General features: G+C 41.7%; 1 protein-coding gene across 3 annotated transcripts in view; it reads left to right on the forward strand.

Annotated features, from left to right (window-relative positions):
- The window catches only part of samd4a (sterile alpha motif domain containing 4A), a 50,693-nt gene extending 34,283 nt beyond the window's left edge, over window positions 1-16,410 (forward strand). The window contains exons 7-14 of one of the 3 annotated variants that reach the window (XM_069526399.1): window positions 95-178; window positions 272-341; window positions 432-517; window positions 1,071-1,189; window positions 1,952-2,153; window positions 4,189-4,315; window positions 6,565-6,648; window positions 10,734-11,370. In XM_069526399.1, coding sequence (XP_069382500.1) covers window positions 95-178; window positions 272-341; window positions 432-517; window positions 1,071-1,189; window positions 1,952-2,153; window positions 4,189-4,315; window positions 6,565-6,648; window positions 10,734-10,762 — 801 coding nt within the window. In that variant the 3' untranslated portion in view covers window positions 10,763-11,370. Of the gene's footprint in view, window positions 1-94; window positions 342-431; window positions 518-1,070; window positions 1,190-1,951; window positions 2,154-4,188; window positions 4,316-6,564; window positions 6,649-10,733 lie in introns of all 3 variants that reach the window. The other 2 variants (XM_020099499.2, XM_020099500.2) reach the window with 2 other exon arrangements.
- Window positions 16,411-17,953: the final 1,543 nt, after the last annotated feature.

Consider the following 17,953-nt stretch of genomic DNA (forward strand, 5'->3'; position numbering starts at 1 on the left):
GTGGTTAATACAAATAGCGCAAAAGTAGTCAAAATGTCATCATCATATTTCTAATCTACTTCTCCGACCTCTCTTTCATATCATTTACCACCAGGATGTGTTGGAAGGCAGTAACCTGCGCGCCCCGCTGCAGGAGCTGCACCAGATGATCATGACGCCTATCAAGGCTTTCAGTGGTGCCGAGGAGGCCTCCCTGCAGCGCCTCCTCCTGAGTCCTGAGGGCAAGAGCGCTGCACCTGGCTCCCACCTCACCGGGGGAGGCGGTGGGGAGGCCGAGTCGGGGACAAGCGTCATCGCAGAGGGGGATTTACCTGGCCAGTTCACACGCGTGATGGGAAAAGGTGGGCCGCACACATTGGTACTCGGCACGGGATTGTTTTTATGGACTGAGAAAGTTTTTTTAACATCTTCCGCTCCTGTTCCATTTCCAGTTTGTACCCAGCTACTGGTGTCAAGGTCAGACGAGGACAACATCAGCTCCTACCTACAGCTCATCGACAAGTGCCTTATCCATGAGGTACACACTCGCCGTGGAAAACACAAACATTTAATTTCAAATTTAAGAAATGAATAAAACCTCAGGAACAGACAATATAAGACATTAGATCAGAGATATACTGTAAATAAATGGTAAAAACAATAGCATGGTTGTCAATAAGTAGCCGATTAAAATAATCTTTTCTTTAATGTTTCCTTTTTCACTTCTGTCTGATTTGTATTTTAATGTCTACTTCAACACAATGTGGGAAAAGATAACTGTTACAGGGCTTAAAAAGTCCAATTCTTACTTTATCTTCTATTCAATAACCTTTCTGTGATTTAATATAAGCATAGATTGTAAAGGCTCCTCCTCAAATACACGTATATTCAGTCATTCAAACCGTTCTCTGTCTCTGTGGATATCTGAGTGTCAGATAAATGTCAGTATCATTTCTAACTAATGTGAATCAAAGTTTTAGTTGACTGAGTCATTCGTTCTGAAAACCCTGAGACTTACCGCCCATCAGTCACGCTTCATTTCATCCCTGATTCATTCATACTCCCGGTTTACTCCGTCCGCTCTCTATCAGTCCTTCACCGAGACGCAGAAGAAGAGGCTGTTGTCATGGAAACAACAGGTCCAGAGGCTGTTCCGGTCCATTCCCAGGAAAACCCTTCTCGACATAGCAGGGTACCGACCGCAGAGAAGGTACATGCACAGATAACACTCATATACTATAATTTGACTATTCTATTGTCTGTAATTTAAAAAATTTAAATCAAAGAAACCTAAACTTGATTAAAACAACCAGGTGTTAAAGGTCCAGTGTGTAAGATTTAGGTGAAAAAGAACTATCGGCAGATATTTAATGTAGAATAATCCTCATGAGGTTTTCACTAGTTCATTTCATCTAAATTGTGTGAATTGTAGTTTTCGTTACCCCAGAAAAGGCCCTTTATATTCAAATACTTTATGTTTACATCGAGGGGACCCTCTCTACGGAGGCCGCCATGTTTTTTACATTAGTCCAGACTGAACAAACTAAACAACTTTTGAGACAACTGAAGCTGCCACAGGTTCTTTTTCACTTTTGGAAGGGGAGGGTGAGGTGAGGGGTGTTCAGCTGCATCATGCAATTTCATCACTAGATATCACAAAATTTTACTCACTGTACCTTTAAGATGTGAACGAGGAGAAATGTCAGAAATGAATTTGAGCTCATGCTTTTTCTGTTCAGAGGATCAACATGTGGAACTTCTTACTCACAGAACTGAAAATAGATCATGAATGAGATCGTTTTTAACTCTAAAAAGGAATCAGTTTTTAAAGATGGATCAGTTATTCAGTTATTATCTGTTGCTTTGTTTTATCATCATATTTATTTTTTCTGTTCTGTATGTATAATGTTATTCATATGATATTATCACATTAAAGAGGTATTATTTCCTTGCCTTTTTTTTTCTGCTGCAGCCGTTTTGGTCAGTCAAACTCTCTCCCCACCGCTGGCTGTGTTGGGGGCAGCGTGTCGGTCAGGAGGAGCCTTCGCCAGTTCCAGATGCCCTCCAGGAGTTTGCCAGTTGCCAGGCTGGGCATGTTGGGAAGCGGCGGGCTGTTGGGACCCACACCTCGCAGCTCCAGCAGCACACCAACTGGTCCCAAGCAGGGGAGACAGGTGAGTCAAAGCAGCAAGATGAGATGAGAGCAAACCAACAGGGAGATGGATTGAAGGGGGAGGTCGCAGGGTGTTTTCAAACCTAAAAGTCTGAACCAAGCTTTGTGTCTTTGGTACATTGTTGACATTTGTTCTGGTTACTTTTGGTTTCACATTGTAATTTAGGGAACGCACTAAAGAAGTTTGCATAGCCAAGAAAGTCTGCAGTGTCTCTTGCTCTGACATTTGCTCTCACACGTGCACCTCCTCCGGGAAGATACGGAGGAACCACAGAGTTCAGAGCCTGTCTGAAAGCAGCATATGACATACTTACGTCCTGTTGTCCTCACCTAAGTGTCTGAGCTGTGTTGTCTCACTGCAAATGATCCACACCAGAGATCAGCCGGTCTGACAACATTTGGGTCCATTGATCTGGACAGTGGACCAAGGCACCTGTTAATTTAGTTTGGTTACTCATTTACTTTACATATTTCATTACAACATTCATTCTTTATGATATAAACTATTAGAAAATGGAAAAAAATAACCCTCACTATTTCCCAGACATATAATAATGGTCCAAACTTCAAAAACAGCAGGAGAGAAGCAGCAAATGTTTTCAAAGAAACTGCACAAGACAAATCAATCAATCAAGTGACTATTCAGCCCTAAACTGTTCAAATATGCATCGTGTGGTTCAGCAAACTTGTTTTACATGCTCAGCCCTTTTTATATTTTGTGCGGTATCACTTATGTTCTAACTGGTCAGTGAGGTCAGATGATGGGTACTTAAGAATGTTTTCTAAAAGGCCTGTGAATTAATCCAGTTCAGAAAAGCCAGAGCTGAATTCATGCTGTTGTAATTTGTGTGTGTAGTGACTGAAATGCTGATGTTCGTGACTGTACAAAGGAACATTTTGAAATGTGTGTAATTAATACATTTCAGGATGTTTACAATAACCTGAGCAGCAGAATTCCTTCTTCAGCACGTATTCTTCCTGAAATACACTTTTTATTCCATTGCAAAAAAATGTGGGGTGAGAAAGAGGAGCAGCAGTGGTGTTTGGCGAATGAAGCGAGGTGGATGGAACTCGTAGGCAGGTCACCCCACATACCAGAGGCCCTGCGTCAGTGCTGAACACTGAAACAGGAGGAGCTGTGGAGCTGTTTCAGGCCCATCCTGGCACACTTTGGTCTGCGCTGACCCAGTTCATAGTCAACCTCTCTCTCCCCTCTCTCTCCCTCCCTTTCTTTCTCATCATTTACAATGGGAGGAAATACCTCAGTTCCTGCTCATCATGCTGGACCTTCTTGTGTGGGACTGGAGTGTGGATGTGTAGTGAGGGAGGGAGGGAGGGAAATATGTGAGTCATAGTTTGGGAGAGGTAGCTGTGGTGTTGGATGAGGAGGGGCAATGAGAGAGAGTTTGTATGTGTATGTATGAGTGAGAGAGAGCCAGTCAGAGGCAGTGAGAACAGTGCACAGGCATTTCCTGTTTTTCCCTGGCCCACGGCACTGGAGAGCCGTGAGGGGGGGCTGCACGGAGGGAGAGAGAACGAGGAGGGGGATGTGGTAGTGGCGTTGGGGGTATAATAGGCAGGTTACAGTGAGGAATTCATGTGGTGAGCGTCTGAGACTGTCATTAGGTGTGGACCAGACATCCAGACAGGAACGTGGGGAGGGGGTGAAAATGTTGACGAAGACTTGGCCACAATCAAACACCAACTTTTAGATCAGTGAAAGTTTCAACAGTGAACGATCAGTAAAAAGCAGCAACTTGGGGAAGGAGCATGAAGTTTGTACTGTAAATAAAAATGGACGCATCTCCACTTCCTGCTGTTGTACATTATGAAGCTGTTGTGCAAAGTTTTGCTACCTTTAATTTTGGTCCATGTCCCATCCTCTAACATGGAAGCAGAGTTTATGATCCATACTGCAGCCGGTCACCAGGGGGCGATCAAGATGGTTTGGCTTCGCCTTAACCACGACAGTAACGTTACAGAAGTGTCAGCCTGTTCAAGTTGATTTAATGTCTTGTTTGAAATCTTCTCCTCAGGGTCTGTGGTTTGCCAACCCCGGAGGAAGTAATAGCATGCCCAGCCGGACCCACAGCTCTGTGCAGAGGACCCGCTCCCTGCCGGTTCACACCACGCCACAAACCATGGTCATGTTCCAACAAGCTGGTGAGAAACTCAAACAACTCCACAGTCACAGTGATATCCCAGACTGAACTTATATTTATATAATTTCAGACTGTCTTTTATAACCCTTTAAATTCTGTAAAGTTGCATCTGAAAGGGAACAGTATTGACATATGCATGTACATGCAGTATTTGCTGAAAAAAACATCCAGTGGATACTCTCAACTTATCAAGATGAAAACACAATTTTAACAAGAGAATAGTGAATTTTTTGTTTCATATCGCACAAATAACTGCTCAGTCATTGGCTCATACGACTTGACAGTGTTGGTCTTGATAGATAAGTAGCTGAGCAAAAATACAATTAAATGTATTCTAAGTGCTCCTGGTTGTTGGGATCTCTTTTTTATTCCTGACAACTTTTGAAAGAGCCTTTCTGACTTGAGCTACCGTGTTGACACCCCCTCTACACCCCCAGTCTGGTGTCGCTCTGACAGGCCTCGCTCACACTGTCCACAGAGGCTCATGTAAACATCAGTGAAAGGTAGAGTGACCTGTAGTAACCTCTGCTGAGTGGAGTTTGTCCCATAGAAACAGTGGACAGGAGTAGGACAAGGGAGGACTCCCTCTGCCCACACACACACAGACACAGACACACACACACACCAGAAGTGTCTCTTTTTAGAATGAGGAAGAGGAAAAACTAATTTAAAAGCGTCAGAGAGTAGCGAGGTTACGTGGAGCGAGGGTGTGAGAGAGGAAGAGATGGAGGGAGGAAAGAGTCCGAGGACCCTCACAATGAGGCTCTTTGTGCAGCGAGGACGGGGCTCCCTGGCCCACTTTCCTTCCCTTCCTCCTCTCCTTCACACTCCCTTTTCTTAACCCCCCCCCCCCCCCCTCTTTCTCTCCCTTCTCTCAGTCCTGACAACTCTGCAGAGTCATGCACACATAGCTGTCACCGCATCAAGTGTGGCTGGAGCTGGGTCTCGGCCAGCGTAACTTATTTGAAAAGCTATACGCCCCATGAACCCTCACGCCCCCCCACACCCTCACTGTACACACAGTATGTGCGCTCTGTCTCGCTCTTTCTCTCTCTCAGCTGATGGATAATGGCTAATTAAGTGCAAGATGAGGGGATGAAGGAACAAGTGTGTCCATTTTTTCCACCTGTGTGTGTTTGGGGGGTGGGGGGGGCTTAAGTCTATAAATAGCTGAGTGTGGACCACTGTGCCTAACTCAGCTTGTCTCTCTGGCCACAAGGGATTTTCACTGCCCAGCATGTATTGAAGACTCAGCTCAGGACTACATGACTCGAAGGGGTTGCTAGGCTTCACCAAATATAACACACACACACATACACACACCCCTCCAGCCTCAACCCATCTGCCAAACAGCCTCCACCCTCCACCCTGCTCACAGCTGAAGCTAAGATAGCCAACTAGCACCAAGTTGAATGAATGTTATTGTGGGCATGGAGGTGGCTCAGAGAGAACCAGGGGAGTAATCAGTGCAGCTGATGACTGTTAGCTGATTACTGCTCAGGTTTAAAAGGCAGCAGAAAGAGCTGCCACAGGGAGGAGAGACTCAAAGGAGACACATGAGGAGAACCTCATGAGGGACACTAGGGACACAGAAAAAGAGACTGAGAATGGAGCTGAGCTGCCACATCAGCAGAAACGGCCGGCCACTTTACGTTTAATTTTTTCAATTTATGCAGACGGATAATCTCTGGCTGTTGTGGGGAGACCCGGTAGCATTGTCTATTGCCACAGTGGTGAACATTTATAAATAATATTATATATTATTATATATATGTCACTGTGGAATCAGGATATCTGATTATTCATTCATCCTGATGCTCAGGGATGTGATGCTTCTTTAATTACTGATTACTCTGCTAATTGTTTTCTCAACTGATCAATCAATCGTTCAGTCCAAAGATCCAGTCTAAGTCCTTTACACACATATACACAGAATGAAGACACCGTGTCTGTGTTCCAGCAGCACAGTGTCCCGGTGCTGGAGTTAACACTGTGTTATAATCTGATTATCGAGGCCGTGCTCTGGTCGAGTGGACGACATTGTCCTGGTGGATTAGTTGCTGATCAAAAAAAATGTTTTGTTCTTTTCCAGCTCATTGATGGTGATTTATTAACAGGAGGAACACATTACCTCTCTTTAAATTTAACTAAAGGCCTCTTTTAATTTCAAATTAATCATTTGATTCAAATATCGTTCTGAGTCATTATTCACATCATCTGTTTATATTTGTTGTTTTTTTTTCTCTACAGATCTTCAGTTACCTGTGACAGAGCCTGACATCAACAATCGCCTTGAGTCTCTGTGTCTGAGTATGACAGAGCACGCCTTGGGAGGTAACACAGTTTATAACTGATCATAAATATTTAACCATAATTAAACCACAATATGTAAAATACAGCTGCTCAGGAGATGGAGCCGATGACATGTGATGCTTCCAAACAAACGAACAAACACCAACAGGCTTTATGTTATTCAGGATGTTTAAGTGACTCACAGAGAAGACACAACATGTCAGAGAACAGCCTCTACAGAGCAGCTGTATCTCCTTTACTTCCTGGCTGCGATGCCATTGGTTGAGTTTAATACCATTTGGTGTTTTTCATTCCTTCATTGTGTCGACAGGAATGAAAAACAGGAGATAAAACCAAAACAAAAGTAAAACGCTGCATGTCCGTGTCATCGCTGATCAGTGTCATTCAGCTGATGTGATGTGAAATTATCATGTAAAAAAAAAAATGGGTACGCACAAAGTGAACAATGAATTACATTTCTTATTATTTGAAAGCTGCGTCAGTGCAGAAACTAAAGCCTGTAAACTGAGTCCAAGCCACAAAGTTTATTCAAAAACATGAAATGTTCGGATCCCAGCTGGATCTTCATAAGGTCAAAATGCTCAGAGCGTAACAACAAACGGTATCTGTGTCTGTCCTGCGCCAAAACCTTGTGTGTGCTGGAAAACTGACAATGGTGAGCTGTCAACACTCGGCTGTGCTGCAACTGCATATTCAGCAGCATGTTAAATATGATGAGTGATGTTTTTTCTTCCATTTTCATGTGCGTTTGAGAATATACCCTCTTTTTCTTCTGATTTTGTTTTCAAAAAGTATTTAATCAGGGTGGACTGATCTCCATGTTCTTATTAAAGCAGCATCTGAGGACAAGGGACAGGATTTCGGGGCCAGAAGCGTTCTGGTTTCCCAATTCTAGTTTGACCAATCACGTTTGAGCTGGCTTTGGCTGCAAAATGCATTGGCTATCAGCTTTTTTAATTTATCTGCATTCATAAGCAGATAGATGTTAATGGAGATTCGCCAAAATTTAGTCTGGGCCTCAGACACCTACACAAAGTAAATCACTGTTTTGTGCTTTGTGTGGAGAAATGTTGGTGTGATAAATGAAACTAGTCTATAGGAGTCTTGGCCCAGATATTTACACCAGATGCCCTTAAAAATTGGCCGTTTCCCCCAGAGGCTAATTCGTCATCAGATGAGAGCTGATTGGCTCTGAGATTGAGGGCGGGTGTTCCTAGTGTGTGACTCACACACACTGGAGAATTGAACCCAAATATTTCCTTTAAACATTAGTCAGAGCCAGACAAATATGGATTTGGGGGGGAACAAGTGATAAATCTGTCAGGGTCTAGTTCTTATGAGGTTTATTGTTGTTCAGGTTTTAGAACATCACCCAAGTTGTTGTTACCGTACAGATAGCAAACAAGGAACCAGAATCCTGTGTAGTGTAGATGCTGACAATATTTTTAATTGTTTTTATTTGTGTTATCTAGGTTTCTTGTATCTGTGGTATGATGCTGACGCTTTCACTCAGGCTTCTGTCGGTAGAGCTTCTGTTGGGTCTGACTCACCAGGACTTCTGTGTTATGTTTTAAAGCCAAAACTCCAAATGTGTCAAAAAGTCCAATCAGTCCATCAGTGAGTGAGTCATGTTCATGCTCCGTCACTTTACCCGATCTTAACACTGATCTTACGACTGCCTGGCCCATTCAAAGCCCCACTCAATTATCCTGTCGTGTGAGCAGATTTAAGTCTGGGGATTCAGGCCCATCGATAACTCCAGACATGTTGGAGCCCAGCGATGGTTTCTCAGATGCGTTTGATTTGTGTCTGGCCGAGCGGGGCCGAAACTCGCCAAGTTTCGGATTTGACAATGATTCTGGCAATGGTTGAGGTGAGTTCAGCTCGGGAGGGAGATAAAATCCGGAAAAGTCAGAGGAAAGTTGGGTTTAACAGCCTTTCATCTGCAGTAATGATTTATATCATCAGATATGACATCATATTCAAAACAGACTGTTGAAACTTAAGTTAAATTAATTTAAATTTAAGTTTTTCATTTACATTATCTGCTAATAATCTTGCATGAAAACAAGCAGCGACTGACATAGCAGCTGTTTGTTGTCTTCGCATTTCACAAGAGAGAAAACCTTGTTTATGATGCCTCAGCATATTCCTGGTGCTCATGTTTACGTTGACCAGGGTCAGTCTGGTTTCTGACGTGAAACCTAAATGCTCTTTTATTCTTTTGTTTATTTTTTTCCATCCAAGCTGACATTCTAAACCTTCATAACTTGGTAGATGATGTGTAGTCAGTAACTGATCTCAGACATCTGATTGTTATTAGATCTATTTTTAAGAAAGTTGACTTCATCAGACTCAATAAGCCAGACTTGTCCACTTACTGCCGTCCTGGCATTTAGTATGGATTACAAATATTTGAAAAATGAGTTAAAGTACTTGTTAACTTGTAAATAACAGACACACTTTTAAGTCAGTCGGTGTCGTAATATAGTCGACATACTTAAGTTAAGTCAGTCAGTTGTTGGGCTGGTTTTTGCAGGATTTCCACATCTACAGTGAATTTTTAGTCGAGTTTAAGTTAGTGCCAATTTCCCCTTTTCCCAAAACTCTGCTGAGGTGCAGACAGAGGGCCTCAGTGCTCGCCACGGAAAGATGGACAAGTGCTGCTTTGTGTGTGTGAGTGTGTGCGTGTGCGCTTTAACTTCATCACATGATCAGAGCTTTGCCTATTTTTTTCTCATGTATGACAACATAATTTTGTCACTAAATCCAAACCGGCTCCAGGAAATTTCTTCCTAAATCTCAAAAGAGGATTTCTCAAGAAGGATGTGGACATTAAGTCCTAGTGTAACAACTTTACCAGCCTCTGGACTGACGCTCATATGAACCTGTATATTTTGTCATAAAGTACATGAATGAATTAATGCAGGTCTCAAGTTCAACAACCAACTTAAAATCATTCAGCTCAGCTCAATACTGCAGCTTCAATCTTCCAATCGTTACTGAGTCTTTGGCGCAAGATGGCAGCGTTAGTGGAAATGGAAACACGTCGTTCGTCTTTGTTTACAGTTTATGGTGGTAAACAGTCTTTAACTGGTCTATTCACGCCTGACTCAGAATCCCACATCATGACAGCGTATTTAACAACAGCTCTCAGTGACACAAACATGACCTTCCAGTTTCTTAACGATTTATTTTTATTGTTAGTGGAATAAAAATGTCCACCAGTGTGTAGCCTGATAACATTCCCCCCGCTCAGCCGCACCAGAGGTAGCAGCTGACAGACTGTTGTTTTCCTGTGAAAGGCTCTATCAGTATTTTGACAGATGTGTTGTTCTCTTACCACGATAGTGTGGCCCCTGACCCCTCACTGTTACTCATTCTCTACAAACAGCTCACGGCACAGTTAGGTCACTACCACGCTTCAAATCAGATCAACCTTTTATCAAACGTTGCCGAGAATAAATACTAGAACACGTTCAAAAGATTGCACAGTCATTGTTTATATAATAATTAAAGTACTGTAGCATAGATATGTTCCAAATACACAAAGGCGATAAAAGATAAATGTTGCTCTGACAGCTAATTAGGCTCTTGGTGTAGTTTTAAAGCGAGCTCATGTTATCAACATTGGAAAATCTTCTGTTCAGGGTCACAGCCAAGCTAAAGCCTGTCCCAGCATGCACCAGATGAAAGACTGAGTATTAAGATTGACGTAGACTCAAGGTCCAGAAAGTGAAGCCAAAGCTCAAGTGCCTGAAACCTGTGTTCTCCGTCATGACCAGCAGGAGTTTATGTGTCAATCTCAGTTTCAAGTCTTCTTCCATACAGACGATTTTCTCTGACGTAGATACCATGTGATTGGCAGCTACTTCTGTACAATGGGTGTAGGTGGGCTCTGAGTCAGGCTCCACCCCCTGCTCCTCCAAATGTGGTTACTTCTGGTTTGACAAAAAACAAGATGGCGCTGTACAGACTGTCAAATCGCAGGCCTCAAAATGGCAGCTCACAAACCAGCGAATCAGTTTCATCTTCATCAGGACCTTTGATTCTGCAGGATGTCCTCAGTGTGGTAAAGTCTTCATAAACTCTCTGCTTCTCCCCAGACGGTGCTGACCGCACATCAACAATATGAAATGAGGACCTGAGTGAGAGCAGCAGGACGCCGCAGGTTTACGAGGCTCTCTCATGATAAGTCACGTCGAGGTCACCAGCCCTCCCCTCCCCTCCCTGTGGCCAATGGTAGAGCTCAACCAAAGGACCGGGCGGGATCCAGGAAACACAAGCGAGCCGATCATCACACGGCGAACACAAGCTATCACATTGGCACTGTCCATCGGGTTGGAAAACAAAAAACACACCTCCTGCTCCGCTCGCAGTCACATGCATCAACGGCCTGGACCGTGCGTGTGTGCAGCCACCCCACCCCACCCCCCTCACCTGGGGAGTCCAGAGGCAGCGCTGCAGTCCAGTCAGCCGCAGCAGAAGGGAGATGCTGGCCTGTGGATCAGGGCCCAGTGAGACTGAGTCCCCTTCCCTACATGACACCTTCTGGTCCCTGCACATTGACCACAGCTTGTGGCATCTTTCAAATCCATAACAGTACCTCAGACCCAGAAACAAGAGCAGACACGCGGAGCTACAAGAACGCAGAAGGAAGTTTGGGATTTCCAGCGAGGACAGAAAGTCCCGGGTGGTTTTAGAGGCCTATTGCTCAGCGTTGGGTGGCAAAAAAAAAAAAAATCATTTATTTTTGTTGTATGTATTTATTGTTTACATAATGATGCTACTTTCAAAGGGTACAGAAACATGTATGACTTTCATTATGACTTGTGTAATATTCTGTAAAGCCTCGGCCGTGTACCACCTTCACGTCCCACAAGTAGCCGTTACGCTAGTTTACAACCAACATGCTTTTTCTTTATTTTATCAGCCAAGATCAAAGAGACGATGACTCGAGGGGGGTGAGAAGGAAGGAAGGAGAGCAGATGTGAGATAAGAGGGATGAGAGGAAGAAGGTGAGGAGGAGAAAGACAAAGAACGTAGAAGAAGAAAGAATCACACTGAGGTGAAGGTGGAAAGGGAAGCGGATGTTTCAGAGGAGAAAGACGTCAGAGGCAGGACCTTTGATTGGCTGTAGGTGACGGAGGAAGATGGTGTCATGTGTAATCATGTTGTGAGTTGCAGGAGGAGGTCAGGTTGCATATTATGTATCCGCAGCATGTGCTGTATGAACTCTGTGAATTCAGAGCCTCGTGAAAACGTTTTCAGAGACGTTAGTGGGAGATTTTGAGGCGGCGGCCGTATCGTCAGTGGGATCTGTCTGCATGTCAGGATGCTGGGTTCAGTTATTTTTCTAAAAGGTGAAATGCTTAAGCTGCATGTGCCAGCTGAATGTCTTTCTCAGAAGATTGTGAAATGTGTGAAGCGGGAAAACAAGAACAGGAGGTCAATTTGGTTTCCACGCAGACCGTGTTGCCGAGCCGATTGCAACACTAGAGAAGTGACACACTGTCAATCCATGAAGGGAGGTTTTCCCAGAGATTGTCTCGTTAGTGCTGACTTCCACCTGCTGGCTGAACGCAGTCACGGCAGCACAGACGTGCATGGACACGCAGGCACTGTAAGATATCAGAGCGAGTTCAGTCTAGTCCGCTCACAGATCGTCTGTTCTGTCAGTACAAGCCTACATGGAATATATATTTTCTTTTTTTAGATTCTGAATCTCATGGTTATTCTGTGTCTTAATATTTATCCTCAGTTTATTGTGTATGGAAAACAGACTTTATACGAATAGGTTTATATTGAAATAAGCTGGTTAGGAATCTCCTCTCTGTGCCACACAGAGACTGACCCCGAGTCAGGAGTCTCATTGAGGGTTATTGATGATGATTATTATTATTATGGTTTAGTTTCTTCATTAGTTTGTTGCAATTCAATAGTACTTTCTTTGTATCCTGCACTTGATAATGTGATAACACTAAAATCCAAAGGTTCAAAGCTCAAGTAACAGTTTCGTGCTTCAGAGTCAGATGGAGCGGAGTGGATCGAAGAGACGAGCTCGACTGTCGCTCTGATAGTGGAAAGGAAAGACAGAAGTGGAGCGGTTGAATCACAAAAGGTGGCGATGTTTGATCCCCCCCAGCAGAAACCTGAATTGATTTCTGTCTGTCTGTCGATAAATACTCAGCCTGAGCCGATTCACTCACAGTTTAAAGACTAAGTTAAAGTTTGTGCATGTTTTAATTCACCTGACAAAAACCCATCCATTTTCTTATGGTGTTGAAAGATTAAAACTTTCATAGGCTTGAAAACTTCATAACAAAGTTAATCCATTAGGTGAATATTGTTTAAGTCAGCTCAGGTCAGATTTGTGCTTTAAAATCTTCAGGAACAGCAGCACATGTATATATGAAAATATAAAAAGTGCAAAGATATAATCTAAGTCTATGCAAGAGAAAAACATTTATCATTTATCAATTGATAATACAATTAGCTGCTGCTTCATTTTCCTTGCAGCTCCAGTGCAGGTTTTTATTTCTAATCTGCACCTTTAGTTAAATTACCACAATAATAAATTGGACAAAATGATGGATCAAGTTTTTCACACGTTACCAACGAGTTTGGGAAAATGTAAAACGGTATCGTTTACTTTAAATAACCAGCAATGATGCGTTCAGTGTGTGACCTGGTCATAGGAGATAAAACATGCAGAAGCTATTCACTGGTTTCGTCGTCTCTGTGTTTTTGTGTTTCTCTCTCGTCTCTCACGGTAGATCGGACGTCACCCGTACGTTTGTGAACGAACATGAAGATTCCACCAAAGCACGAATGTGACGCGAACACGTTTTAATCCTGAAACTGACATCGTTTTTTTCTGATGCTCTTCAGCGTCATGATCTCATCACACTCAGACTGTTTAAGTCACAGCCACATGAATCAGTACTTAAATACAATTATTTATTCTTTTTTTTTTTTCATAATTGTTGCAGAGGTGATACTTTTACTGATTTAGGTGTATTATTATTTAAAGTACCATATGTATTAACATGTTATGGCTGGTGACCATACGTACATCTCAAATATTAACATAGTTATTGTTGACTTCTCTCTTTTTGTTTTGTTGCCGTTGTTGATCTATAACCATGTTTGTATCTATCGGTGTCATGTTGAGGTTTTGTTGTGTGAACTTCGGTGTTGGAGCGCAGCTGTCGACTCACATCAGACGAGCTGTCAGCAAAAGAAATAACAGGAGCAGTGTGTTATTGTTGTTGTTGTTGTTGTTGTAGTCTGTAGCAGGCCAGGAAGTAGACGGGTCCACTCGGGGCCCTCGTAGACTAGGATGTGAGATCTGGAGTCTGAACTCGGTGCTGTGGACATATTATTATTCACTTTAAGACTTTCAGTGGGAGACGAGTGTTGGTGTCCAGATGTGTTACTTTAACAAGTATGATCGGCTTTATTCTGTATTTTTCTAATTGTGAACAAATCCCATGAAAAAGACAAATTCAACAAAGTGTTCGTCCTTCTCCTTCATCACTCAGTGTTTTTATATCGTGTTATTTTAGTGAGTATTTCTGACGCCAGAACAAATGTGTGTTTGTTTCCAACAGTGAAAATGAACTACAGTGTATGAATGTACATGACATGAGTGTTTTTAACAGACACACACTCAGTACTTGTTAATTGATTCATTGGTGATTTCTGTCTTTTCATGGGATTTGTAGATAGAAAGAAAAGTGCAGAAAATCACCTCACGCAGCCTTTAAATGTTTTACATCACCTTTTCAAATGAACCTGCAGTCGTTCAGTAAGAAACATAATCCGAGGGATTATTGAACCTGTATTATTTTTATTAACTTTCATATCTCTTCATTTTTTGAGTAAAACAAAAAAACAACATGATGCAAAGTTCAGGAGATTGAATTCAGTTTTCTCGTCTGTGCCACGTTTTAAGGAACTAGCGACAGTGTTTAAATGGTTTATGTGATTATTTTTCTGGATGAAGTAACAGAGCAAAGTGACATGTTTTGTATTTTAGAGTTAAAATCGACACCTCTGGTTTCCTGCAGCAGCTCTGGGTCAAAGAGACGTCTGAGCCCGGAGCGGGACAGTTTCAGCTCCGAGGTCTGGATCATTACGTGTCTCAAACCAAATGCTTTATTTTTTATTTTTCCTCTGAATGCATATCAGCTCTGTGGGTGTCCAGGAAAGCTTCTGCCGCTGTGCACTCTGCAGTATTAACAGTTAGATAACGCCTCGTTATTCCAAAAAAACATGTAATGTACTTTAAGTCAAGACATATATGCTGTTTTGTATCTTTTGTTGTCGTCATAGATTCTGCAGTTTATTCAGTTTATGTCGATGTGGAATGCCAAGAGTTTCTTTTTGTTTTGTTTTGTTTTGTAAATTCAGCAGCAACCGTTACCGCTTGACTGTGCTCCTTTACTTCATTTAGTTTTATTCTATCAAAGAGCCGATGTCCTGTATTGACTGCAGGCTTACGTATATATTTGACAAAAGAATATTGTATGTTTAATAATAAAAAAAACACAAAAAAGACAAAAAATTGAGGAAAAAAAACGCAGATAAAAAGAAAAGGAGGGAATTGAGAGAAAACAAGTGTAATTTATATTTTAAAACTGCATGCACAAGGCTGGGAAAGTCATATTTAGAATAACAAATGGCAGTGCCTTTTTTTTGTACTCGAGACATTTACCCCAAATGTAAATGGTTTTATATGGACGTTAAAAAGAGTGAAATGTTACATCAGCCGTGTTGACTCACGTTCACACTGCAGCTCAAAGTGTTGATGGATTTTCTCCATGTTGTTATTTTCATCGTGATGTATGGTCGTGTGTTTTTATGCCTGATCACTGTGCCTTAACCCACTGACAGTCCATTTCTGAAAAATGAGTGAGCTCATGAATTCGTTCATCTGATCTTCCTGTTTTTATTGGTCATGGCAGCTGTACCCATGATACAATAATTCTTATAAACATTAAACTATAACAGTTTAAAAAACTAACTAAATTACTTCAGTGAGATGCTTCGACTTCACCCTGAGGATATTGTGCATTGTCAGGTTTTTACTGATCCAACGTGCTACAGGTGAAAATCCCAGAGCGATTACTGATCTTATGAAGATCAATGTGATCACCCGACATCATGAATCATTTGTTTCTCACTGTTTTTTTGTGATAATGTTGTTTTTCTTTAGAAATCATCCAACATTCGTTGAGTTCTCACAGAAGAAGATCGTCCTTGTGTTTCTTTAAAAAGCCAAAAACGTAAACTCGTTTGTTGTCGATGAACCGGATGTAAAATGTGTTCAAATTTAAAAACGAGCTTCAGTGTTTTTTAATGAATAAACCTTGAAACTATATTTTGGCTTTAAACCCTCACATCCTGTAATTAAAGCAGCTTCGTGTCTGACAAACTAAATGTGAAAATCTTCAATCTGAGCGTTGAAGCGAGCAGTGTGAACGTGAACGTCTGTGGCAGTGAACTCAGACTGAGCGACGGCGGCCGGTGGTGTTTCTGTATTCTGTAGGTACTTTTATTTTTAATGCTGATATGAAGTTACGAATTATTCTGGTCTGTACAAAAAAAAAATGTGTGAGTGAGAGTGTGTGACAGTGAGGATGTGTGTGTGTGTGTGTGTGTTGGGAAAACGTTTGTGTTTTTATTTTAATGTCTCTTGCTGTAATTTTGTCGCGACAACCAGAATGCTGTGATTTGGCATGCCCCGTTATACATAAAGAAAAAAAAGTTGTAACTCCTCCGACGTGTCTGTGTGTGATTCACTGTCGACAGGAAAACAGGGTTCAAACATTCAGGTGGACTGTCAGGAAAAAGAATGGAAACCAAAATACTTTGATGAATTAAACAAACTCAGCGGTTTGTTTCAGTCTTCTAAAAAAAAAAAGTGTTACCTCTTTGAATTGGTCTTATTTCTGAACACAGTTGTATCTCTAAAAAAACTTCTTAATGTTTTATCTCTAGAAAAATATTCTATTCTATCGTGTTTTATAAAGTTTGAGCAGAAACATGAAAATGATTCAAATGTGAAATCTTACCACCAGAGGGAAGTAAAGGGACATTCTGGAGTTTTCACACAGTTTATTGATCAAACTTTGACTTAAATAATATTTAACTATTGGTTTTATTGGTTGTGTTTTGATGTTGGAACGTCTCTTTTCTTCATGTGTGAATGATTTTTATTTTCTCTTCGAGCTTCAGTTTGTTAGATTCAAACTAAACCGAGTCTGTGAAGTGAGCACAGAGTTTCTGCAACTTCCATATGTGACATTTATTTATTTTTATGAAATTCAGTATGTGTGAAGGTTTTTACTTATCGTGAGGCTGCGATGTTTTCATTTGTTTGGAGCAGCAGCAACAGATTTTGGTTCAGATCTGATGATTCTGACTGAAACTCTTTAAAACCTACTTTTAATTTAATTAATTCATAACTCGCAGAGGAAACATTCAATGCAACAGGGTTTTTTTTTGATAAACGATAAAGTTGAACCACAGAAAAAAAGACAAGTTCAGAGTTTTTCTTCAGTTTATCACAAAACTGCAGAAAACACGTGAACGTGTTGTTACAAAACTCTGCTGAGTCATTCCTCTCGTCAGACTTTCCAAGTCCCCGACCGGCTCCTCCTCCTCTCTGACTCTCTCTCTGAGGGGCCCCACACCAAACTGGAGACGTTTCTGTTCTGCTTCCACTTCAGCTCAACACTTCTTAAGCATCTCTGCTGCATTTCTTGCATAAATCTCGTTTTTCTGTGTCGTTTCACTTTGTGTTTTCTTGTGTTAATGTTGATTCAGAACCCACAGTATTGTTTTTCTTCTTTCTTTTAAGCATTCAGCTCAGACTCTGCTGCTTTTTTTTTCAACTCCTCATATGTTTAAAATATTCAATGCTGCATCTACGGGAGTTAATCAGGCAGAACTAAGACTTTCAACTGTCCCCAACTTTGCTTTTCTGCAAATTCAACCAACGCTGCATATTTTCAGCTCGATGAATCAAAGCATTCCAGCAGCTCAGCGTTCACACTGCGTTTTCAGCAGCAAACACATTTTCTAGTTTGAGATGAGAAAATAAAACGGTGACGTAACATTCGAGGAGAAGCTCAGTTTTAATGCAGATGTTGTTTTCACTCTAAACGTCTGTGTGAGGTTTTCTTTCCGTGTGGATTCTGTGTTTTCAGTGAACACACGTCAGCAGCATGTGATGAAGAATCACGCGCTCATCTTCACATACAGTAAATTTATTTTCTTTGATTAAAAAGTCTCTGAAATTAACACAGTACATAAAGTG

Source organism: Paralichthys olivaceus, chromosome 1 (genome assembly GCF_024713975.1).
Source record: "Paralichthys olivaceus isolate ysfri-2021 chromosome 1, ASM2471397v2, whole genome shotgun sequence".
Taxonomy (NCBI): domain Eukaryota; kingdom Metazoa; phylum Chordata; class Actinopteri; order Pleuronectiformes; family Paralichthyidae; genus Paralichthys; species Paralichthys olivaceus.